Here is a 27,377-nt window from a genome sequence, read left to right as displayed (position 1 = left end):
TTTTTCTCAGCCACTGAAAGGTAAGTTAATACCTTGTTACTGAAACACAGATGCCAGCTAATTACTGCAAGAGGCTGCAGCGTCCAAAGCAAAAAGTGTCTGCACAGACTCTAAACTTATTCACTGACCCCACTGTGATGATTAATAGGTTGAATGCTAAACACTAATGAGGATGACAGATCTTAGATGTTTTCAGGTTACCTTAATTAGTGGTATGATGAACAGAGCGTTCATCACAGACGTACGTATGACAATTCATAGTAAACGATACACCTTGTACTCATGGTCTGAATGTGTATTTCACATTACAGCACATCAAATGCTAAGGAATCAAACCTTCAGACAGCAAAAACAATGGACTGATTTCCTTCAGAAATGTTTTTCCTGATTGCTATTTCATATTCTGCCAGTGATTGTCTAAATGGCCTATTTTTTAGGAAGTGGTTCTAGAGAAGCTATGGCTTCAAAGAGTGTTTATATCAGACAGGCTTGTCATTCTTAGCATTTTAAAACCACAAGTCTGTAACAAGATATCCAAACAACCTGGTCTACTGTTCCTGTGCTGATAAACTTCATAGTGACTGAGGTAGGTGTTAGCAGAATGATTAGTAAACCATTTTATAATGTTTAATGTTGATGTCCAGGTGAAGTTAGTATGCTAGTACTCAAAACAGTAAAAGAAGTATCAGAGAAAAGGCAGAAATACTGAATATTTTACATGAAAAGTTGGAATATTAAACCTCACAGGTAAAAATGACCACAGCTAAATGTCCCATGATTTGCACCTGTACTGTTAATAAAACATGAGTGAGCTCTGAGATGACAGAAATGGCATAAATTAAATGTAATTCAAAGGTTAAAACAAAAGAACAGCACCTGTGCTATAATGCAAATCTACCCTTAAAAAATTTAGTTCCGATTACAAAATGTGGTGAAAAAGAGTCCAGGTCAAAAGCCACAGCACAGGGAAAGCAGAAACAAACTCCTGTGCCTTTCCCTTCTTCTGCATGGGTCCAGTGCTTGTTCACGGGCCTCCACGGTTACACAGGTACACTCCACAGTGCAAATGCTGATGTATCCTAAAGAAGTGATTACATTAGAGGGAACCTGAGTGACGGGATATACCTGTTCTTTTTGATTCCTTTAGTTCAAGTTACTTCTTCACCTGGTGAATTTTGGTGAATGACTTGGGTTTTGTTGCTGGTCCTATAAAATCCTTTATAATTCTATACTAATCTATGAATAATTTATGATTCTCTACTAGTATATGAATAAAAATGGGATCAAAATGTCTGAACAGCAAGCTTTTGTTGATGTTGACACCACTTGTCAAGATGACTTTATAAGGTCCTGTCTCTGTCAGCATTTGAAGAAAGGATCTATTTTTCCATCCCATTAACTGAAAAATATTTACCTGAGGTGCTTATGCTAATGCTATGCTGGCTGCAGGTTCATTTTTATAGTCAGAGAGGAAACACAGGTATTTAGAGCAACTCAGGTAGCCTGAATTCCTCTCTGTAGGCATCTACCTATCTTCCCTGACTGAAAGGAGTTAGGGTCATTCAGGTGTTGAAACTTAGGTAGGTTGAAATCAGAGATAAAAAAATACCATGCTAAAAATAAGACTCCATGCTTCCTTCAATAGGTTGTTTATACCTGATAATACCATACTTTACTATCACACAGATATCACTTCTGAAAAATACTGGAGTGATGCTCTTCAGTGATTAAAGATACTGAATCTCAGTGTGCTACTGGCACAATGTTTTCAGTTCCTATGTATATATATCTATACTTAGGTACATATACATACATACATATAAATATTCAATATATATGGAGCATTTAATTGCTCCATCATTGCAAACAGTCTGAGATGCTCTAATTGATTACCTCATAAGATCCAAAGACAGGGCAACACCAGATCTATTGCCTGATATAACCTCTTTTTTGGACCTCTGGACTGCCTGAAAAAAGTGTTTTGCCAAAGTAGTAGCTAGCTCCCACCAATACTTAAAAAAAAAAAAAAAAATATATCTGAAAGAATGAAGGAATTAAGCAGAATTTAACAGTTAGTCTTTGAGGCTGATAGACACAAAACCTGCCAAAGCAGGTTTGACACTTAGTACTTAAGGATGGGTTTATACTTTAAAATCCTTTTTCATCTGTCTTGTTCTTTATTTACATGCTCACAAGAAAAAAGGTATCAGAGAATTTATGTTCACCGTTCATTTCAGTCCTAAGAATAAGATTGTATTTTAGCTGTCATACAGATGGCATGTATGAAACATGGCTTTTGGCCTAAATGGAAAGTAGGATTTTAATTTAGAGCAAACAGGGACGAGATATAAACCCCCTGTCTACAGAGGCTTACCTATGCCTGACTAATGAACCTTCACTGCTGTAATAATTTTCTGTGTTTATCCATCATCTGACCTACTGAGAGATCTCACTGAGACAGTGGAAACTGAGCAAACATACCCCAGTCCCAGAAAAAGTTACTTAGTCATTGCTTTGTTGGAAAATGTGACTGTCAGAAACTGAATTTAGGGCAAATTTGCAAAATAGAATTAGGTAGAGAAACAAATAAAAGGCCCTAAGGGGAAAAGAAAAAGGAAATAATACAAAATATTTTGAAAGAGAAAGTAAATGGTGCATTAACGATGAAGTGGATACCAGTAATCTCTGATAAAGTATAATACAAAATGAAGCATGTATTTTGGTAAATTCTTCAGGTAATAATGATAAAATCAGGTAGTCATTAACCTGAAATGCTTTAAGACCATAAAAACCCCCAAACTATGATATTTCCAAATTTCACAAATGTCTTACCTCCTGCATACATGACAGCCAACATTATCGATGATATCCAAGCTATCTCACTATATGATGTGTGGAAGATTTCTTGTATTTCTTTGAAGAATACTGTGATGGCTTTGGGGAATGCATAGGAAAACCCAATGGAAATAAAAGCCCCAAAGACCACAACCCATCCCCAGCCTCCATCTGGAGGCGGGTACTGTGGTGCTGCTGATGCTGGTGGCATTTTTGGTCTCTGTCTCGTCTCCAACCAGGCTGAAAAAGAAGAGAAGAAACAAAGTTTCAAACAGTTTTCCTTTTTTCTTTATCAAATTACAGTATTCAGTCATGATCTGCAGGGATTCTAAAGAATCCGCAAAGCAAAGACCAATTTCCTGCTTTCATGGGACCGCAGAACACAAGTACCTGTGTTTAGAAGCAAAATCTGTTCTGCAATAAAACTTGTCACAAGAATATTTGCAATATCCTGTTCAGTATGTGGCAACTGTTACAATTTGCAGTCACTAAAGTTGTGTTTGCAATTAGTCACTTACTGGAAAGTGACATTTTTGTGTGGGCTAATTTACATAACTCTACTATCTACAGTGTGGGTTTAGCACAGGAATCAAATGAAAAAAAAAAAAAAAAAAAAAAAACAACACAAAAGCCTGGAAGTTGAACTTACATGAACCAATGAAAAAAACTTATAGTAAATTACCACTAATGTGATAATGCCATTGTGTTAGCAGGATTTATCTGTACTTCAGGAAAATCATCAGCAACAACAGCAAGGAATAAATGCATTACACAGGTTTTTTATCATATGCTGTCAGTATTCAACTTTTGACCATTGTTCATAAATCTTGCTTATCTCATGAGAACATCAAAAAAGTGGGTTCTAAATAGATTTAAAATTTCCTGTGTATCCATTATAAAAAATAGAAAATATTAAAACTCCATATTGCACTCCTAGTTTTAAAATTTTCATCTTCACATTAGTTGATATTGATATTACCTGCAGGAACAAGGTGGAGCTTGATGGTACTATTTTTGCTCTGTTTCCACATGTCAGAAGACATCAGGAAGTCTTCCACTAATAACCTCATGAACTTTCCGCAGCTACTCTCTAATTTAGAATTTACCATAACAGATGCCAACAGAGTGGTATCTTATAGCATTTCCAAGAGGTGCAATCAACACACTCAGGCAGTGGAAGAAAGCATAGGTAAATACATGTAAAACTCCTAAGGCCTGAAATAAATTTCATATAGTTATTATTATCCTGATGTGTAACATCTTAAGCTTTCTACACTTCGCATAACCTATTTAGAAAACATGTAGTAGCTAGAATCTATTTTGTAATTCTGAGATTTTTGCACTATCAAGTCCCTTTATTGTCAAATGCAGATTTGGAGTCCACTGTGCTTTCTTCCCGCCTACACAGACAGCATGAACTGAAAAGTCCTCTTTCCTCCCTGTTTCTTTCTTGGGCATTTAGGCAGCTATTACTCTTGATAGGTCTCCTGCCATACCAGTATCAAAAGCTGTGGATGATAATGGTGTGCAGGTTGCTGTTACACTTATGATTACCAGCAAGTTCCTATGTGATTTCTTCCATGCCACATACGGCATACTCCAATTTCTTGCAGCAAACTGCATTAGCAGTGGGAGTGATATGATTATCTTAACAAAAACTAAAACCCAAACTGTGTCACCTTATATTAATCTCTCGGGATAGTGCCTGGAGCACTTTCAGGGTAAACACCATGCAGCACTGTGTGTAATACATGCCACAAAACTAGCAAAGCGTTCCTTTTAAGATTATCTATCGCTAGGCTAGTCCTGTAATAGAAACCCACCATACTTTTGATTCTCCACTTCAGTGAAGCTGATTGTAGACATCACCCTGATATTGGCAGACCTCCAGGGGGAAGATAAATCAGCCACTATAATATCTGGCTTCTATGCAAGGTTGCAAAAACCCAGGTAGTTTGACTTCTGCATCATATCATACAAATTTGCTGCTGGCAGCAATACATACCTATTGCTCGGTACACAGAGCATATCCATCTCTTTATATATGCATGTCCAGAAAGAACCTCTGTCATGTACTTTGTTTCTACTTATCCTAGTCTCGTCTTAGTATTAATCCACTTAAATACACAAGTGAGGAAAACCCGAGTCTGCCGCTAAAAGTTGGACAGGTAGAGCCAATTCTGGTTGCCTAAGACTTAACTTTGGCAAAGCAGATAATACCAGTTTGGTTTTACTGAATCAGGATTCATTACAAGGAAAAGTATTTCAGAAAGCTCACTGTAACTTGTAACACACATAGTGATTATCAATTGCTTTCAACAGCAAAAAAGCCCCAAATTGGCAAGAAAAGCAGAACTCTATTTCTGTGAATTTAATGACAGTAAACAAGAGAATTTGCTATCTGTCCCAGAAAGCTCTTGTTCTACTCAACTGAGAAAAGTTTTGGTTATTTACTAACCCCCCCCCGTTAACTATTGTTTTCTTACACTTCAAAGGTTTCAGCATATTTGTTTACATATTTCATATTCATATGACATCATTTCTACCTCTATTATAAATTTTAGTAATGCCACAGGACATCAAGGCATTGCTCTCCACAGAAATGGAAAGGGATTATCAGTTTATTGAGGAAGCACTCCTTAACCTAAAAATAACATACAACCACTTTGAAAATCAATGTCACCACCTTAAATCAGACGAATGCTGAATATTCCTGAATTCCTAAGGCGTCGGTGCTTTGGAAAGAACGCATTATATCTGCCCTTTTAGGGCAGCAGAACAGACTCTGACAGTTTAGTGCTTTCCTCCCTTCAAAATCTTCAAGTAAAATAAGGGGGCATTCAGGAGATGGCCAAAGGGGCACCGGCTGCTCCTGTGCCCCAGCCTAGAGGCACATTGTGCAAAGCCCACTGCCTGGCCCTGTCTGCTAACCTACACTAGACACGACACTGGCACAAAGAGCCTGGATCACTGTATCTCACACCTCCTGTTTATCCCACAGGGTAGAGTTAATAATAGCTTCCCTGATGTTCCTTTATGATCATGAGAGCCAATTTTAGTGCCAGATAAACAAAAGGTGAAAAGGAAAAAAAAAAAAAAAAAATACATTTGCACCATGAAGAATAAAGTATTCATTTTTTTCAGGAATATTAAATCTAGTATCTCAAACATCCCCTACCTGCTCCTGAGCTAAATCAACTTTCTCCTATAAAATCTGCACTTAATATCACTGAAACTGAACTCCTTCTAAAGCAGTCTAGCACATTTTAATAGACCTAGCTCTACTCTAAGCCTAACTAGTTCAGATTTGGGTCGCATAGGCAGTATACAGACTAGTGCAAAATCCATTAGCAACCAAAATAAAACAGCATTTTAGATGAGTGGATATAATTGTTGACAAGAGAAGAAGAGGCAGAAGAGGGAGGAATGGCAGTGACAAGCAAAATGCCACTTCAGAGCTCTCAGAGCTTATTATGGACTGTGAAGAATACAAAGAAATATGGCAGAAGGCATAAAAAGCAGGTGTGTGTGATGCTCATCTAAAGGACATGGTACCAGTCAAAAATGAAAAAAGCATCACTTGAGTAAATTAAGGTCACCACCAGTGTTTTCAGTCAGTCACACAAAATTTCATCATGTGTTTAAAGCTGGCAAGCCAGCACCACTCATACCTATGCTTCTATAGGCAAGCAGTGGGTGAGGAATACTGCCTGCCCTCTGCCCAGGGAAGCACCCGGGGAACAGTGACTGAAGCGCATCCTGGGTGAAGCCATCAATCTCCTTTCTCTCGATAAGATACAGAGAGGTTTCTCAGTCTCTCTATACCCTCAGTCAGACTGTGCACAGGGATTTTCTCCTAAGCTCCTTCTAGTTCCCCTGTATACATCCCATTTATGTAAGCAGTGAACAAGAACATAGCTTACTGTAGTAAGTGCTGCATGTGCCTACTAACGAATAATAGGAGAGAAACAGAGCAAGAGGACACTTTTAAAACATCTGATATGTAACGTTTTTTCTTATCTAGGTCTCAGCACATTTGAATTTAATTAGGCAAATGAGAACTAGTGAACGAAAGAGAGAAAGGGAGGGAGGAAGGAAGGGAAAGGAAGAAAAAAAGGGGAACAAAGAAAAAGAAAAATGCAGCAAGCAAGCAAGCAACAAGGTCAAACTAAGAGCAAATGCTACAGACAAATAATGTATCTTGATATCATGCACTGTAGACTTCAGTCAGTCATAATCAACCTGTTCAGACTGCTCTTGTACCAATGCTTCATTAATATTCTGCAGTTGCAGCTGCCAGAATCAGCTATCAATACAACAGCTTGTCAAAGTCTTCTGAGAAGGGGTTATGTTGTTCTCTTGTTTACAGAGAGTGATTTTACTGGGAGTTTTAGTTTTGTTTTTCTGCAACATTAAAGTAACTGTTTGCTTTCCTGCTTACATTTTATCAGCCTTGTCCTCAATGTGCCCCATCACCACTTGACTCAGCAGCCATTTGTCCCAGAGTAAAAGAGCTGGTATGTGAAAAATCTGTCCCCAGTTGCTGTAGGACTATTTGGCATGTGTGTGCCACATTCCAGTTCCGCATAGTAAGCCAAGAACCACAAAAAGCTTTGCAAACTTGAGCAAATTCAGTCTTATCCCTGTGGGGTGTCTAAGAAGTGTCATCCACTTTCAGACATGGGAAACAAATATAGTAACAGGCTAAGCAACCTAAGTTGTGTCCCAATTCAGCAGCAGAGCTGAGATGTGGACTTATGTCCAAGTAAGCTGTGAGTTATGACTGAGATTTTTAAGGACATGTGTGTTTTAGAAGCTCATTAAGTAGCAAATGCTGATTAATTGTATAGCTTAATGCTTGAGCTAGGAGTATGGGTTGGGTACAAAGTTTGCTTTACAGGTTGGAATAGTCAGCTGCTCTAACTTTGCTATATTTGAAATCAACAACATTGTGGTAGCATCAGCAAACAATGAGTTATATAGGAATTATACTCTTGTAAACGATCCTTGCTTAAAAGCTGCAAAAAAACCAATTTTCTATTTTTATCAACAGATTTTTAATGAATTCCAAGCAGCATGGCAGAATACTGTGTATCATCAAATGGCATTGCCTCACCAACTCCTACAAGCTATTGTTATTATCTTGTGAGCAATATTCAGTATTTGAAGAAAAAAAAATATTGTTAGTTCTGTGAGAAGTTTTGTTCTGACTTGGGATTTTTTTATGGCAAAAGGGAGGATGAGGAAAGACTCTGACTGAAGGGATCAAGAGAGCCTGTTGTCTGCTTTTAGCTCTACTCAGTTCCAGAGGCAACATAGCTCCTAATGAGCTGTGGTGCCCAGCCTTAAAGAAATGGCTAATTGTCCTGGAAGAGGAAAACACTCTCCATTTTGTCTGCATATCTATATCCAGAGACTGAGGGGTATGCAATAAATAAAATCCAGGTAGATGAAAGATACACTCGGAATCTGACTTTATTGCTTTTTTTCCACTAGGGTCTAACCTGCAGGACAAAAACACCCTGTGTGAGACCAAAACTGCTAAAATGTGCCCAGGCTACCTGGCATTTTAGAAAGCTGCTGGGTTTTGTGAAGTTTCTCTAACAGTCTTGAATCAAAGGGCCATGTCTGTGAATGTTTCTCAGAGGTCTATGCAACAATAACATAAATTATATTTATAGTCTATTATATTAAGTGATATTTATGGGGCTTACGTTAGGATTTACTATTTTTGCTAAAAGTCTAGGCAACTATTAAAAAAAAAATAATTCACCAGCCTTTCTTTATTTTAAAACCTACTTCACTTCAGTCGTTAATAGTTCAGTATCAAACAATATTAAAATATACCATTACAGGTATTTTCAGTATAAAGCTGCATCTTATAGGAAAAAAACAAACTTTTTTTTTTCTTGAAGAGAAGAAGAGAGGGTGAAGGAACTAATTCCAAATATTCACATCTATGAAACAAATATGGAGCTATTCAACCCATCCATAATTTACAGTTAAGAATCAATATCGTAGTATACTTGTCCTCCCACTGAAGCTGTAACAAGACAAGTATGTGCTTGAAGGCAGTGTGAGAAAGTAATAGCCCCTCACACATCCAAAGCAAGCATATTAATATCATTCCTCCAAATGCCTAGGAGGCTGGCAGAGGCGGGCTCCATGGAGGGAAGCACAAGGGAGGGAAAGGCACACATAAAATAAATGAACAATCCCAGTAACTTTTCTTCCTAGGATCTGGCATTGTAACAGGCCGATTCTTACTAACAGCATCAGCTGAGCAGACAACTGGATGTAAAAGCAAAGACACCTTGCTGAGTTAAACCAGGATGACTCCAGATGTAAGTTCCTGGTGGCTGTGGGAATAATGAAAGGTCTAATTCACTTTTACCAAGAAGACTGGAATAAGGGCATATGTCACGTAATTCCTTTTCCTGTTTGAGGACTCAAAACAAGATTAGAGACAGAAGTGAGCCCTGTAAAATATTGCCCTATAAAAAGCAAAAACTTTAAAATTATGCTGTGACACTGTAATTAAAATCCCATTCACACTAAGGCCCTATTTCATCATAGTTTAAATAGAGGTTGAGGCCAAAAGCTATTACTAAAATTACTATCACTAAAGCCAGGTTTTCACAGAACTGGAACACCCATCTGAAAAAAAATTACATTTAAACTATCTTGGAATGGTTACATCATTGTAATCAGAGGACTGCTGAGTCAGTAGTGAGTAGTAACTTGTCAAAACTATTAGTAATGCAGTGTTTATAACTCATTGGAGTTGGGGGGGGTGTGGGTTGGTTTTTTTTGTTTGTTTTTTTTAATGTCATGTGTTGTGCTGCCACATTCTCCTGGGAAACCATAACCTGTATTCATAATCACAGTCATGGCTTGGACTTCCATTCATCATGTCTTCTGTTACTACCTTTTTCATTGATTTTAAGGGAGACCTAAATGACTGGCTTACTCTGGATGACTAAATGCCTAGAGGACTAAAGTTAAGTGAAATGAATTCCAACCAAAGTGACTGCAATTCTGTTTTAATTACTTAAAAAAAAGCAGTCAATACAGTATCTAGTCTAAAGAGTGTGGCACTCCACCCACACTGAAGTGCACTGAAATCAAATGTTGATGGCTAAATTGAAAATGCTAGCCAACCAGTCTGAAGATATAATCAGTTTTAACAATTAGTTGATTGAGATTCATAAAAAAATCTGAATGCCTGGAAAAAAATAAACCATCAAACTAATCAACCTTTCAAAAAATCCCAACCCAAAACTTTGTTCTGCCATTAAAGAATTACTTTTAATAAGCTCAGCTAAACCTGTCCTTTATAACTTGAAGTGGTGGTTCCCCACACTGCAAGAATATTGATCCACTTATTAATTAATTTCTAACCAATTGTACCATCCTTTAAATTTTAGTGCCACTCCCTCATATTTAACCATGGTAGTTACCAGCTTTACAATCTGTTGTATAAGATTACTATTTTAACTTCGTATAGACCAATTTTGAACCATTTTTGGTAATGTAAGCCTTTTCAGTACATCACAACACTTATCTTTAAAATCCACATTGAGTGAATGTTATAAAAAAGAATATTCAGAATAACAGAAGTCTTAAAGATCTGGAGCTGTATGTTTGATACATATTTTTAAGAGTTCTGATGTTTGGAAGATGTGGATTTATAACTTCTTTGTAATACTTTATGTGTGGAAGAACTAAGGTTTCAAGTCAGTATTAATGGAGTTGTCTGCACAGCTGCTGCACATTGCTTGAAAAATAAATAGCATAATCTTTCTGAAGTAGCAGATTTTCCATTATCAGTAATAACAGATATTCATTGTAATATCATTCCCTCAATACTTAGCTGCAGAAAAAGAAAAAAAAAATCGATGATGGGAAAAGCTAGTCTGTTCTTAGGCTGTGCTATTTCTTAAGTTTTTCAAAAACAAAATCTGTATCTTTTTACATAAACATACAATTTGGAACAGGTAATATTTAATTCATTTACTGCTTAAGATAATATTCACATCCATCTATTAGCTTAATACTTGACATTATGAAGATGCAACAGATTCCAATTCAAATTCTGCTGACATTGATTTCTGTAAACTTCATCAGAAGTTACTCTGTGCTCTGGAGATCAGAATCCAACCCCTGGCTCTCCTCTCTACTTCAATATTATTGTAGTAGTGTGAAAGGCCCAGTGTACTTTCTGTATATGTCCTATACCTCGCCTAAATCTTGGCCTGGAAGCATCATCTCACACATACTGGGAAAATATTTTTCTTCTATTCTCATGCAGCACATGACTCCCACGGGTGGAAATAGTTACTAATGCTTAAGTCTCAGTGACAACTACTTTGATTATGTAATAGAAAGTAAACTGATCTGGATTCTGTTCCTAAAAGCATATGACAGGAAACACATAGCAGGCCAAGGCTGGAAAATAAATCCAGACTGCAAAAGCTATACAGGCTTCACATTTCATTTATTCTTGCCTGTTTGGAAATTGTTACTAGTTTAAGAAATATTTTCTATATTATTAATAAAATGGAAAAAGTTAGGAAGACTTCTGATGACATAGACACTTTTAGAAGTGTGAACTGGGAAACTGAATTAATTTATAAGTCATCTGTTAGCAAAGCTCCAGTTAACTTATGTACTATATAGAAAATTACATAAATAAGGCAAAAAGGAAATAAGCAGAATCACTAAAACTTATAATGAGGAAGAGAGCTTTTAAAAGAAATTACTCAGGAACCAATGTATCTTGGAAAAGCCAGAATAGTTTCCTCAATTATAGGTATTCAGTCTAAAAAACTTCTCAAGATTTACATCATAAGTAAGAAGCTATATGATTAATGTAGATTTTTAAAGTTGTGTGAGAGTACAGAAAGCAAGCCATCTATTTGTATAAAATAAAATTAAAAACATACAGATAATTCAAACTGTACATTCCAATTGATACAGCTGTGCCCCGTAAAGGCTTGATGTGTGAGCTCTTTCTGCCAGTGAAAGTTAAAATATGAGTCATGGATTCCAAGCACAATATAGCTAAAAGATAAAGTAGTCAAGAAGTCCTTCCAGAACTACTAAAATATATAAGGTCAGAAGAGAGAAAGAACGAGAGAATGAAAGAACAAACAAACAAAAAAAAGAAAGAAAGAAAAAAGGAAGGAAGGAAGGAAGGAAGGAAGGAAAATAACTTCATCCACCTTAACAGAATTTAACAGAGATGAAAACTTTTTATACATTTAAAAAAAATATTTTTTAGAACTGAATCATTGGCTTTAGAAAACAAAGTGGAAGAATTCTAAAAATACCGACATTTTTCTCACATTGTCTACCTGACAGTCTTCTCAAGCTGGAGACATTAATTTTTATTTTATTAATCTCATGACCAGTGATACCCATGGGTCTGAAAAAGCAAAACATGACAGTAAGCTATGCTATTAGCTCCAGCTGTCTCCAATTCCAGGCAGATAGATAATCATGCAGATATGCCAGCTTGGTGCTTGTGTGAGCATATCTGCCCCATGCCCCATGCAGGGGCCGTCCTTGAAGATGCACTTCCCATTTCTTAAGTAGAGAAATAGATTTTAATAGCACCTTGAATACTGTACAGGGAAAGGTAACATCTCTAACCACCTAGCATTAAACAGCTATGTCCAGCGCATTCACCTTTCAGTCTTTGTTATGCTGGTATTTGTGCTGGTAAATGATGGTAAAAGGTCTACTCTTATTTGACAGCCCATAACTTTGAGCACACTGGTAAAGAAATGAGGGAGGTATACTTTTACATGGTACAATGTAATACTACGCAGATACTCATGCCGTCTCTTGATGGTTAACACGGCTAGTAGGAGCAGAATAGCTGTTTGCTCAGTATCCTATTGAGGCAGCTTAGCTCTAGTTGGGTACCATGGCATTGTGCTACATAAAATAAGTACATGTATGATGATTATTTGTCCAGTCTGGAACATGATGATAAAAAATTCATTTGAAGTAGGTACCAAAACTAATATAATTTAGGCAATGACAATGTTTTAGCATAAACAAATACAGGGAAGGAAGAAGCTATGATTGTATTTGATTTCCATGGGAAGGAAGAGGATGTTTAATTACAAACTTACTATGTACTTTGTCCAAGTGTTAATGAGGTGACCTGCTGATATCTATATACAAAACAACTTTAAAGACCACGATGGTTTAATCAAATTCTGATGTGTACCCCTCCACCCATTGTGAGAAATTCGACATGGGGAGATCAAAAAACCTCTCTTGTCTGTTCCTAACACAGTACACAACACCCAAAGAGTACAACACACTGCTGTTACCTCCCAAAGTATAGTTCTACAATGCTAGAGCTAAAACAATCTTTGATTAATTTGCAACAAGTGTTAGAATTCATCAAGAGGTTAATAAAAATCATATTCTTCCTAGGTGATTCATTTGCAACTTTTCTATTCTGCCATTTACTAAATCCCCATAGAAAATCTAGAATATATGCATAAAGCCTGTGGTTCTGCTCTGGCATGGTGGCACTGAAAAGCTGTTTAGTGCTTGTCAATACACTCCAAGAGTTGAAGACCAGCCACTGAAGGATGCAAGAGAAGTGGTACATAATTCTGGAACCACTTCCCCCTCATCCTGACATCAGGAATTTCTGAAGAATCTAGAAATCCAGTTTTTCCCATATTTGTTTCCTATTTTCCATATTTGAAGCTCCCATTATAGATTTTCTATTTAATCCCAGCACTGTATTTATCTTCTATAGCTTCCATTTCCACAGATCACAGTGGGAAACATAAGCCTTCCGGAACATGAGCCTTTTCACCAGAACTTACCAGCTATTTTAGCCCGTCATGAAAGTGCTCCTTTCAGACACTAAGACAAGAGGAAGTAATTTTCTTACTACAAATGGGTGATCCGAACAGGCCACTGTTGGGGTTGCAGACCCAAAAAGCAGAAAACTGAATTCCTGGAGTGCAGTAGCCAGCTAATCACACGATATGAACTTGCTATTGCAACAGATCTGTTTTAGCTGGTAAATTACTCATTTTTGACAGAGAATATGGTGATTACTCAAAAGCAACCTAAAAAATCCACAAGATGCATTTTTGTTGATATATGTAAAACGCATCCCATGTACCAAAGGATGTGACCCTTCTTTGCCAAAACCACACAAAATTAAACAGTCTCATGAGCATTAGCTTTTACATTTCTGTATCATCACATGAAATCTTTACACTTCAGGTTGTTCTCTTGTGAACTGAGATAACATAACACTCATTATTCTCATTATTGAGAATCTAGATCAAAATAATTCAAATCCTCAAAATTTCACTGTAATAGCTGCAATGGAAACAGTACATTTTCAACAGCACAAAATACATAGCAAGTAAGACAAGAAATATAAAGATCTCTGTGGTATTTCCATGCTTCCAATTAGCAAAAGGGCAGAGTAAAAATATTCACCAAAGAGACTAGTTAAATCATATTTACCTGGAATCTTAATAAATCAAGAACAAGCCATATCAAATGTAGGACAATGAGTGCATCAGTCTAAGGAAAGACTCTATTGACCCTTTCAGGACAAAAGTTTAATCAGTTCAGAGGCAAAAAACTGACTTGTGCTTTTTCTTGTGAAAAGCAGATACATAGACACATTTGGTTGTTACATGATTTCTGCTGAAGGCCAACCTACACATAAAACAAAGAGTTAGCCGAACTTTCTCCATGTAAAATTGTTGATAATGTGTAAAAATGTGAGCAGCACAGTCCACATATCTATTAATTTTGTCTTGATAACAAGACAAGGAAGTGGCAGTGGAGTTTTTTAAATCTCGAGGTTTTTTCCTTGAGAAAGTGACACAATTCTAGGATTCAGAGCCTAAAAGCATTATAGTCCACTGAAGATTACTCTCTCAGTCTTCAAGACAATACTTCTTTCCTTTGTGTACAAACTACCCAACCCTGGAATTTATGTTTTTTAAAGACCATTAAAGACATCTCTTACTTATTTCTGCTGAAGTCTTAAACTGTTATTCTGCCTATCCATAGGTACGCATAGACTTTGCATACACTTCCTATACATAGACTTTTACTTTCACATACAGCCCAACTGACTTCAAAGGAGCTTAGATGGATTTGAGCTACAAATCCGTATTTCTAGTTGTCATTTAGCTAGATCCTTTCTCAGTCAATAGCTGCAGATGAAACAACAACCACCCTCTGGGAGGACGAGATTTAAGTAAGCATTTTTTTTTTCTTTACAGATTTTTCTCCAAACACACTTCTCAATATTTCATGGATCTCTCAAAATATTTCTGGATGTACTGCTAGGTGTTCCCGAGGGGAGGTTGTACTTCTTTTAATCTGATTCAAGCACAAAATCTCTGTTCTGTTCAATCTTAATATTATTATTCCCTTTTCATGATATTTTGCATTTTGTATATTAAACATGTAATTGAGGTTTTGTTTGTTGGTTTTTTTCCCCCCTGTAAGTTATGTAGGGTGAGATTCACCTCTTCAGTCAACAAAATGGTTACACTGAAAGACAAAGGTTAGGTGAAACAAACTCTGCCCTAAATCCAAATAAATCTGTATGGCTTTCATGTCATGAAAGAGCATGGGTTGTTTCTTTCTCTTCTCCCTAGTATAACTTACAGATTCAAAAACTATGTCTGTAAAATGCCGCATACACTTACCACACCATTTACATGACAAAAGCAGCACAGGATGGAAAAGTATACCTAAATTGAGTTTCTGTGCCTGTGCACCTCAGAAAATGGTACAATGTATGTAGGTAGTAGTACCTATGAAATAAAATTTTAATGCACTGAATTTTTCTTTTGCCTTTTATGGGGAAATGTGTGATTGGCCCCTGCAGAAATAAGCTGACTGTTAAAAGATGCAGCACTGATAAACACTGAATTTTTAGGGAGTGAAAAAAGGACAGTAACAGAATATACCTGTTCAGAATTCCTGAGCAAATATCAGAGTGCAAAAGGATGAAGCAAATAGCGCTGTTTTCATCTTCAAAATTAGTAAAGCTATGACTCATCCTCTTTGCAAAACAAAAATAGGACTTTGAGGAAGAGCGCATGAGATGTCGTCTAGTTCTGGCTACTTACGAATTTTTCAATTGGCTCTAGCTTCTCTCTGTTATGCATCAGACCTGAACCTGCCTTGTAGGGTGAGCTGCATTCTATAAAGTCACGCATACATTTGCAGTGTATATGCATTACAAAATAGCTATTATTATTACCTATGATAGCTGTGCATACTTAAAATGGAAAATTAACACAAAGTAGTGTTAATTTTCCATCAATCAAAATAAAGTACAAACCTTTTCCAGCACCATCCCTAAGTAAGGCTGTTGTAGGAGTTTTTCACATGTTCGTTCACACGATTTTTTTACAATTATTTAAACAAAACCAACATAGTAATGCAAAGATGATGTACAAACTCTGTATGTAAATGAATAAAATATTTACTAATGTACACTACTTCGGTCATATTTCTGGAAGAGACATGGTGGGGATTCCATACATTACAATCTGCCAATTCAGTATAACAGAAGAAAAGCAATACAATAGAATGCAAATTATTTTGAGTGATAGCAAACTTTTATGTACTTTTGACACTCACACCCCACATTTGAACTAGTAGTGGTTTCTAACAAGTGGATTTTTATCATAGAATCATCTAGATTGGAAAAAAACTTTTAAGATTATGAAGTCTAACTACTATGTATCTATCTTCTGCAAATTTAAGCATGAGTGCTCCCTGAAGTAGAAAATCAAATAAATAAATAAAAAAAACCCCAACCAACCAAACAAAAAAACCTCCCTCAAACTTCATTTGGATTTTACAATTAATTCTGAGCTGGAAAACTGCCACAAAAAATCAGTCCCACAAAGGAAAAAAAAAAAAAAAAAGAGTAAACCTCTTTTAAATAGAACAGGTACTGTAATTCTTGAATTGTTCTCAGGTATAAAATAAACAGATTGAAGCTCTGCACTCAGTATACTTGTTTGGTTATACTGAATTTGCACTATTAGAGCAGCCAAACACAGAGATACAATATAGTTCTTAGTAAGAGAATTTGATCAAAATTGTGACCAGAAGCACTGTAAGAAAAGAAAACATAAACAAACCACCAGTCTTGTCAAATAAAGCTGCATGCCTTCTACAATATAGAAAAAAAAGCACTCAAATCCTTTGAGGCATGTAGGATAAAATTACATGTAAAACATATTAAAGCAACACTTTGGTAGACTCAAGGATAAGACTGAGTTATTACTCATCACTTAATGCATTGCACATATATTTCAGATCACTGGCTGGGTCATCTAATATAAATTGTGCTTTTGTAAATGCTTCTGTTTATCTTTATTTCTTTAAAGATCAAGAAATAAAAGCCAACCTATTGAAAAATATATTATATCTATCTGCACATTTCATTGCCATGGGTTGCTTTTAATTAAGTGTTGTAAAAGGTTATTCTGACCATTACCTGAGCCTTGAATCACCCACGTTCACCCTCTTCAAAGCTCTTATATCACTCACTGAAATTCACTGTATTTTTGGCTTCTGCATGAGGAACACCTCCAAGGTTCATTAGACAAATAATTTCATACAACTCTAAAATTCAATTTTTTTAAATTAGCAAAAGCATAGTTATTTAAAAGCTAACATGGTCTGAAAGAAAATTCTTTACAAACAGTATCTATCTCTAAAAACGTAAGAAAGTGAAATAAGACAACAGCCTTTGTGAATCATTATATAAAGTCAAAAAATCATTCAAAATCATGAAAATGACTAAAGGATAGCAATGAGATTGACATGAGCCAGATAAAGTTGTACTTGTGCCTCCTCCATAATTATGTAAGGAAAAAATAACTTAGTTACGTATTTCACATACACTATACACAAGTCTTTATGATGAAGTTATGCATAGCTACACCTTACTTTAAGAAAATTATTTGTCTGTTAACAGAGCAAAGTACTGGCTTATTTGCTCTAATGTATTATACATACCTGCTCTGTTGTAAAATAATGTAACATTACTCTACCTTTTGCTGCCAAGTAACTGCAAACCCATTGTTAATTGCCAATAAATCACTTGAAATAAACTGTTTATTTAAGCAAAGGAAAGATGGCTCTAGGGCATATTTGCACCATGGGACTGACATAAACTAGCTACTATATAATTTGAGATGATGTCTTTATCCTTATCAATTACAAAGAAAAATACATTTCATCAACAAAGCACTATCCAAAATAGTATTATAATGTGCATTCCAGGATATTACACTTCACAGAAGAATAAAACATACGGATAAATTTAAATATAATAATTGGTTGTAGATTGTTGTTTCTTCTGGATGTCAATGCTGAGTAATGTGAAAAATAAACAGCCGTTCTGAAGTATGATGTTTTACAAACAGGTTGCTGTACCCAAGACAGGAAACATGAAGCAGAGAGATGTATTAAGTCTTTCAAGGTGTACACTATTAGCTCTTTCACCCTGGGGCATACTTCCAGTGCAGTATGAGTTGATTGGTATGGGTCAAGTTGATTGACACATTTAATTCCTCCTTTTTTGCAATTTCTTGTTTTTAGTAGATTCTACTATATTTAGTCTTTCATCCTAATGATGTTTTTTTCATTATCTATATTTATCATATGAGCATACCAATAATACTAAGTATACACCTGACTATTTTTAACTCCGTGCATGACATGGAAGCATAGTCTTCCAGTCAAGGCAATGATTTGGGCTTCAGGTGATCTGGACCCATTCTCTCACTCTGCATCAAACTTTTCTTGCAATTTTAGGGAAGCCTTTCATGTGCCAGTTCAACAAAGAGTCTAAGAAATGCATACATCCATTTTTATTTCAAACAAAACATTTAGCTCAAGAGCTTTGCAAACTGGTTGCTGGTTACAGGTTTCTAACATGCCTGTAGTGGAAAGACAGTCACTGCAGGAAAATCTGAAGTCTACATATCCACCTGAGGCTAAATTTTGGTAGTACTTGCATTTTCAGCAGCCAAAGAATATGTGATTATCATGCCCAAACCAGAACAATTTTATCAAGATGAAATGACAATGTCCTCTTGAACGTCTCACAACTGAAGTACTCTCCTGAAATGGCAAAGATGCTGGCTAGAATCTTCTTGGATAAAAAAGAAACCTGAACATTTTGTAATGTTCTGATCATTGACAAGTGCCTGAAAAGGCAGTGCCAGTGTCACCTAACACAACCAACAGTGTGACACTCTATTGACCAGGTAAGCTCTAAAAACGTAAAACAATTCAGAGCTATCAAATAATCTCACGTTATTTACCCAATAGACCCCAATGGTAGCAAACTTCCAGCACAATCAGGGCTGGGGCATTTCTGACCGTGCTAAGAAACAGACTGTTAGCACTCCAACTAGGAAAAGAAATTTAAGGGACTTCACTATCGTACAGCAGCTGTTTGAGGTTTTGATTTCTGAAATTTATATATAAGCTTGTATTTCTTATCATGTATGTATGAAGCTTATACATCAAGCTTACATATGAAGCTTATACTCCTTTCTGTACCAAACTTTATTGTATTGAATTGAGGGATAACGACAACTGTCCAAATACATCTCTGATGCAAACAGCTATCAAGACCATTTTCTCCAGCCATTTAAGTGCATATATATGATAGTTTTGTTGACTTTATTTTGTCCAATAAGGGAATTCAGTGATGAGTGGGACTCTTGCAGAATATGTTGTCTATCAGCTGCTTCTTTCTTTTTTCAGTCTTCAGTCTGAGAGCATATGTATGCTTCTCAATGGTAAGGTCTTTAACACTGTATTATTTTTGCTCTTTAAAACTGCCTTTTGCACAAGCCAATCTCAAAACCTATTTAAAATATCCGCATTTTTAAAGTGCTCTTCACTGTGGCATGCCCCCAGAGTGGTGTACAAAGATTAAAAAACAACAGGCAGGCTACTTGCAGGTAGGCAGTAGAATCTCTGTGTTCTGAGTGTTGTGATACCATGAAGTTTCTCTGGAACAATCACAGCAGACAGACAAAAAAATTAGGCTCTGCACAAAACTTTCCCAAATGAGAGTGATAGTGGGGAATCCCAAATTGCAAAACGTTTCTAAAGTATTATTTATTTATTTATTTTCCTATATTCACGGAAAAGCATCAAAGGTTTATTTATGCACATAATCTGAAGACAATGGGGAAAAGGCTATTTCAGAAACATTTTTCTCACTTTCTTTTTCAAAAAGAAAAACAAAAACCAACACAACCCCTCAGATTTTTAAATGTATGTTTCTTATTTAATTTAGTACACTCATTCAAGATTTATAGATGCATATATTTTGCAGGCTGAAAAATACCATCTTTTTTTAGCTGAAAAAGAGACAAAAAGCATTAAAGTCACCACTTCAGATGAGAATTTTTATCGATATAAGAAACCACAAAACATTAAAGCCAGTGTTTCAGACATTGCAAAAAATTTCCCCTTTGTCTTCAGTATGAACTTGGCAATTTCAATGCCAATCACATTTTTAATTGAGAGTGAATGAAGCCTAGTAGCAGTTTTAATTTTTGATTATATGACAGCAACAGTCTCTACATTTCATCCCCCATTATTTCTCTCTCTTAGGCAAATGTATCTTTTTGGTTAATCTGAATTCAACATATCTCATCTTCAGGGGGCCAAGTGGAAATACAGTGTCCAAGTTCTACAGCAAAAACACATCATGATTTTGAAAATTTGAAATTATGATGTAGCAACAACCTCTTCCTTTTACTGTTTACAAATGAAAGAAACAATCCATTAAGGACCCAGCATTCATCCCAAAATGTAAGGATTTACTGGAAAAGTTAAAATCAATGCTGACTTGGGTGACATACGTTACTTAGCTGAAATCATATATGCAAAGTCCCCACATTCAGCACTAGCCAAGCTATTGCCTGTTTGTATTTTGAAGCATGAGCAAGTGCTTGTTAAAAGACACAGAAAGAGGAGCTGATTAGCATATTTTCTGTGCCAAAGTAGAATTTACTCATAAAAAAAGAAAGAGTCACCATAAACAAAACAGGAAAGCATTCTGGGGCATTAACATGTCATCCAAAATATTTTTTTAAGCCTCAATTGTATTTTTCATCCATTCTGCTTTCCGTATCATCACATTTCTCTTATTTAAACTCTTTTATTTGTCCAACACTTTAATATCTATGCTTACACTCCAGGATATCGCAGGACTCTGCTGAGTTTTCAGAGTATTTGGCATCACAGCAGAACAAGGTCACCTTTTAGCCTCATGACTAGAGGCTTGGCTTCACCCTCATTGACCCTGCCTTACTATATTTTGAGTTAATTCATGCAAGGAGGTGGGAAGGATTACGCAATGAAATGTGGGCAGGCTCAGCAATGAGCATAACCACATGCACCTCCTAGAAAAGAAGCACTCGGCTCTCCCTTCTCAGTTGCATTTGCTTCTCTCGGTGGTCTTTCAGCTGCCACTTTATTTCTGTTCTTTTCTTAGTCAAGCCAGACAAAAATTCTGTGCTTTCCCACAAATAATTAAGGTATCTTCTTTTGTACAGTATAGCACAGTAACAGGCATTTAAAAAAGCTATTTGTGGCTTGTGGCTTGCTGTCACCCTGCAGCACTTTTTCCAAGAGCTGTTCTTGCCTCAGCTGACCAGTGCAGAATGCCACAGAATTTCTGGAGAAGAACTGCCGCACCAAACAACTTTCAACTATGAAATCATTCAACAGATTTAGGAAGCAATGTAGAACGGGGCACAACTGCTGGGTTTTATTTGATAGAATTTATCAACACAGAATTTCATGGAAAATTAAGTTTATACCTTCTTAAACAAGTGGTCTGAATAAACACCAGTTTTAGGAGAAAATGTAACTGTTTTCTTAATCTTTAGTTTGTTTCCTGGCATCCAGCATACTCCAACTGTTCTTTGCAATGACCAGATTCATTATTTTCTGCAAAAAATACAGATGCATGGGCTTGATCCCCTTTTCCAAAATACTGCTGGCCAACAGAGTAGTGTTGGCACAGCAAAGATCAGATGCAATAAAGAAACACAGCAGCAGAATTGGTTTTTATCTTAGAACAATCAGATCGCAAATTATTTAAACCTTTTCACAGATTCCTTTAATAGCAGTGTCCAACACTTAAATCTATTGAAACTGGAGCTTTGGGTTTGTTTTATCCCCAACATGTCTCTGAGACAAAAGCCATATGAGATGTTAATTTTGATGACAAAGTAGTTGAAGAAAAAGATACTGATTGAATTAGGTAAACAAATGAAATCAATATGATTTTAAAACCCTAAGAAGTACTTCTCCAGACTCATGCTCTATTTGAAGCATATCTATCTCACCTGTGCATGCATATAAATAAAAAGCTGCTCCAGAAAACAGAATAGCTTTCAAGAGTTAAGCTTTAAATGATGAATCAGAAAGGATTATTCTTAAAATTGACCAGTTATTCCATGAGTTTCAATTTCTGAGTAATTAACTCATGTCAAGATAAAAAAAGAGTAATTTTCAGAAACCAGAAAACACAATGTGCAAAGTAACACAGGTGTAAGGCAACAGGAACCCAGTTCTGTGTATCCATGGCACTGACCAATTTTGTCAAGCAGCAACTAACAAAATTCAATGTATTTTCAAAGCAAATATCCACATTTTTAGAGCTCCCACCATTACCTGATTCCACATTACAGCAGCTTTAGGCTTAAAGACCTTTGACCATGTATGTGTCCAATATCCAGATTTAGATTAATTCTGCCTAGGCCTGGTATTTTTCTGGGCAGAATATGAACATCGGTTTTATATGAAAAAGAAGCAGTAAGACTCAGATACCAAGCTATAGGAGACCACTGTGCATCCAACAACAGACATATCTGAGATTTCTGGATAATTGCAAAAAGTGCTAAAATTCTGACTTGAAAAGATTTCCAGATGAGAAACAATGACCTGTACATCACGGTACAAATATCTTCTAGATGTACTGAACTAAGGCATAACCCCATTGCAATGAAATACACAGATTAACCCTTCCTCTGCCTATTTTAATAGTTTGGATAATATTTATACATTTCATATTATCAGCTGTGTTTTAATTTGCTTTTGGCAATCCCATTTCCCATCATTCATCCTTTCTTCATCACTTCGTCATATACAAAATAAACAGCATTTAGAAAGAATTATTTTTGCATTTATATCTGGGTTTTTTTAGGAAAGGCAAAATAATTTTATTTACAAATTATCTATTCATTCAGAATTCATCAAGCAGAAATGCTGTCCAATTCATTTTCCAATTTCAAAACTAAAATTTCCTTTCTGAGGAATTATACAAAACTTCCCCTTGACAATGCAAATGAAGAACAGGATCACAGTATTTCATATCCAAGACACTGATTTCTAGGTAGCAAAACCAATTTAAGCATGTCACATATGATATCTAGTATTTTATAAAATGTGAGCAACAAGGCAACTAAAGCACAGCGACAAACATTGGAAATTATGTCAAAAGGAATAAACCCAAACCAAAACAAACCCAGCCATATTTTAGTTTTATTCCACATAACACACCTCAGAAATAACCCTACATTCTACCAAACTTGTTGCAGGACTTAAACTACAAAACCCTTTGCTACTACCTGACAGGGAAAATTAATGATCCATCAAAAATGACAAGGAAGTAAATTTTATACTAACAGAGTAGCATGCTGAACTACCCTCAGCTGGCTGAATCCAGATAAATGAACCAAGTCATGCCATATTATGTCAAGGCTTAAGTGCAATTTTCCTACTTGCATGGCATGCTTGTGACAAATACCGCCTGAGGTTTCCAACAACAGACATGCTGTTATTATGGCAACTGCATAGGGTAATAAAAGAAACCTTGTGAAAATCACACGTGACAAATGTTGAAAGGAAAGTCACAGTAAATAACTGCTTCCCTGAAGCTGGGCCTACTGTTTTTCTTCTAAGTATTGCCATGACTGTTTGTTAGTCTGTGCATTACACTAATTCTGTGCTAAAATAATTGTTATTAGTATTACAGGTATGCACATATTAGACACTGGAATGAGAATTTTTACAGCAGGCTTTAGGCTAGAAGAATGCATCGATATTTGATTATTATATCATGATAGCATCAATCCATTATCTTTAATGGATTTCATCCTCACAGGGCATAGGAAAGAAATAAAGTGGGTTCTCTGTTCATAAAGATGTTAGGATGATCAAAATCAGAAAAAGGTGGATGTGTCTTTGAGACTTCCATGAAGCAAAATTGCATTTTATCCCAATACCTGTTTAAATAGATAAGGCATTTCCAGTTATTAATATATAAATGTATGAATGTAATGGAAAAAATAGAAATCAAGATGAAAATAAAAATGAATAAAAAAAAGAATAGAAGTTTAAAAGATAAAATCGAGCATTAAAAAAATGAGAAAAAGTGCTTACATAAAAACAGGTAACTTCGGGGCAGTATTAAAGTAATGCAAAGTAATTTTTATAACTTCTAATGCTGTCAGATTTTTCTCTGACATCTCCTGCCAGAAATATTGTCTATGAATATACGAGGATTTTCTGGAAATCTATCACTTCTAATGTTGGATAAAACTTTTCAGTTCTGAGTAGGCAGAATCACGTTTGTACTCTTCATCCTGTGCAACAAAAGGAAAGATCAAGAAGTGGCTAAACGTCTGTCACTAGGCGCTTCTGACTCATGCTACACGCTAAGAAAAATCCTCTCTTCAGTTCATTACAGAGGCAAAATATTCCTGAAATTGTAGTACTCACCATGAATAAATAAATAAGCAATGATCTGAAAGCAAGTTCAGATACTGTCCTCATAAGAAATGAAGAAATAGTGGAAGTAAACCTTCATGTGAAAGTATGCCTCTCTCCTACCTGCCATTTTGAGATACTGGATTGAGACACCTCGAAGGCCAAGATCTAGTTTACCAGTTTAAAATTACTCCCAGATTGACAAGCAATGCTGTTTTGTCTGATGCCCCATCATGTGGCCAGCAGCCATCATAAAGGCATCAGGATAGTCTGTACTTTATGTGGACATTTCATGTCGCAAATAAAAAGCCAATACATCCATCTTCTTAATGACAATGGCTTCTATTACCAGGTAATAGAAGCTGTGTGGCATCTCGAAAAACAGCTTTAATAGTACCTAGATTGCATAAGGAAAATGTGAATGTGTGTATTTTGATGAAGGAAGAGAAAGAACAGGAAGAGAGGGGAAAAAAGGTGCAAGAAAGAGCCAAGGAGAGAAAAAAAGGTGGATAAAGTGATACCTGAGAGAGAAGAAAATTAATTGCTCTTCATTGAGTATTGGCAGACAAGGAAAGACAGTTTCAACTTCTTCACTATTATGATTAGTAGGCAAGGAAAGATAAGGAGAGGTGAGCAATTTATATTTAGCTAAAGAACTACATTTCCCTAGTGACATAAGGAAATTAATGAATACCCGCTTTTCTATGAACTTAAGGTTAACTTGCTCTTCGGACACTTTTCTGTTAGAAATTAAATGCTCCTCAAGAACAGACACCAATTGTCACCCGAGTCCTTAGGAGCAATTTGGTGACTCAGCTGATAGGCCAGTTGCAATAACTAATGAAGCTGCATTTCTATCATTGATAAATTTCATTGTGGTACATATAATACTTGTATTTGTGAAGGATTTGCTTCTGTAATTTCTCTTCAAATCTCTATTTCAACTCTACAATATCCAACAGATCATCAGCTTTATGGTATGATATGATTACACATAGGGCCAGCACTATTTTCCTCAGTTTATATCTACTGCTCAAATTACAGTAACTTTATTTTAGAACTAATTGCATTTTCCCATATTAACATCTCAAAGTGTCTCTGCTTTGTCAGTCTGTTTAACCAGCGTTGCACAAGAATACTTGGCCCTTGAGCCTAAAATTATGTATATTTCTATGCCATTTTCTTCCCTTACTGCCATCACACGAGTAATTCAGCTGCACTGTACAGCCAGATGTTAGTACATACTGTTGATCTATGTCATTCTTGTCACATCAGAAATTAATATCATGGGATCATTTTGAACAAATAAAGTACTTTCTGATGGACAGAAAATAATGTGTCTTATGTGAAGGATGCAATGCATCTCAAGGCTTTTTTGTAGACTGCCATTAACTCCTTAATATTTTCATATATTATAGAAAGTTTTCCTCATAAGTCAGAGATGAACTACTAGGCAAAAAACATTAATGTTTGTTCCAACAGTGTATTTCATGCTGATTGATACAAATTAGTTTCCTAATAATATGTGAAGAGAGTTCATTAATAAAGCAAAAATTCCTACTCTACAGAGTTACATTCCTGTTCACCTGTTTTTTTTATTTCCAAGTTAAAAATAACTCATGTAGAATTGAAAATTGAGGATATATCAGTAATTTTATGTACTGCAGTGATACTAAACTCAATTGATACTCTCTAAAAAGTCTTACAAAAAAATACAGAATGAATGAATTCAAGGCAGTTATGATACAGAAATAGACACCCAAAAGCACTTAGATGGTTGTTTCATCATACCAGTATTTTTAGTACAGTGATAGTCTACTTATGACTAGTTACTTAAAGTGACTGTCATGTCAGATTCTTTAAAGATTCCTGATTTCTCATTAGGTGGGATTTCTTCTCCCATTTCCATTTTTCTTTATTTCACTACTCGTCATCTTTATTTTAAGTGTCTGTTTAGTGGGGATGAAGGTGCATAAATCGAAAAATTGCTTCCTCCTCACACTATGCTTAGTCTTCTGATTTGCAGAAGATGCAAATTTGCCCTCATTCAAACAGATCCTTTCAAAGGTTGACTTCTACTCTTTAAGATGACAGGTGTTATAAAACTATCTGGGAAGAAGGGGATGGCTTTCTCTCTCACAGCTTAAAGATTTCTGCATTTGAGTAACTGAACTCAATCATGCTCAAAAAGAGCTGATTCTCCTTCTTGTAACATCATCTCAATTGCCTTAATCCAGAAAACACCAAAAGGAGGGGGGTTTTGGCTGCCTCTTATGGAGACTTCTTCGTGTTGTATGGTCGTGTACATCATGTTTTCTTCATCCCAGACACCTCCTCAGTCCTTTTGCTTTGTTTCAAGGTATCACCTCACTTCATGTCTGCCATCACTCCCTTTGTGTAAAGGGACAAAATCTACGGGGCTCAAAAAGACTTTCTTTCCCATAGATTAACTATTCCAGTTTTGCTTTTCTACCTCCTCTAGAGCTACCACACCACCAGTGCAGATCGCTTGAGCTGCACACCACCAACAGGCTGTCAGCTGAAGTTAGAATGACCTCAGGCTGAACTTCCCATTTACTGCAGATTAAGTTTTTCTTCTCCTGGCCCCTAATTCAGATGTGTTCAGGCAAGGGCTAACCCATGGCATAAGCATGTGTTCAGGTTATCTCCTAAATTCTTCTGGGAGCACTGGCTGC

The 27,377-nt window shown here is 36.1% G+C and overlaps 1 protein-coding gene and 1 long non-coding RNA gene across 2 annotated transcripts in view; one reads left to right on the top strand and one right to left on the bottom strand.

Annotated features, from left to right (window-relative positions):
- The window catches only part of SLC16A7 (solute carrier family 16 member 7), an 81,250-nt gene that overhangs the window by 25,744 nt on the left and 28,129 nt on the right, over positions 1–27,377 (bottom strand). The window contains exon 2 of the mRNA XM_080390781.1: positions 2,833–3,075. Within this exon, the coding sequence (XP_080246907.1) occupies positions 2,833–3,046 (214 nt within the window). The 5' untranslated portion in view covers positions 3,047–3,075. The remainder of the gene's footprint in view (positions 1–2,832; positions 3,076–27,377) is intronic.
- LOC308065156 overlaps positions 3,082–27,377 on the top strand; it is a 64,296-nt gene continuing 40,000 nt past the window's right edge. Inside the window, exon 1 of the long non-coding RNA XR_013928686.1 lies at positions 3,082–27,377. This exon is cut by the window's right edge and continues 24,298 nt beyond it. This is a non-coding gene — a long non-coding RNA (uncharacterized lncRNA).

This window comes from Falco punctatus (assembly GCF_963210335.1).
Source record: "Falco punctatus genome assembly, chromosome: 6".
NCBI classification, from domain to species: domain Eukaryota; kingdom Metazoa; phylum Chordata; class Aves; order Falconiformes; family Falconidae; genus Falco; species Falco punctatus.
The sequence above is the reverse complement of the archived record's forward strand: the minus strand, read 5'-3'. Positions and strand labels throughout refer to the sequence as shown.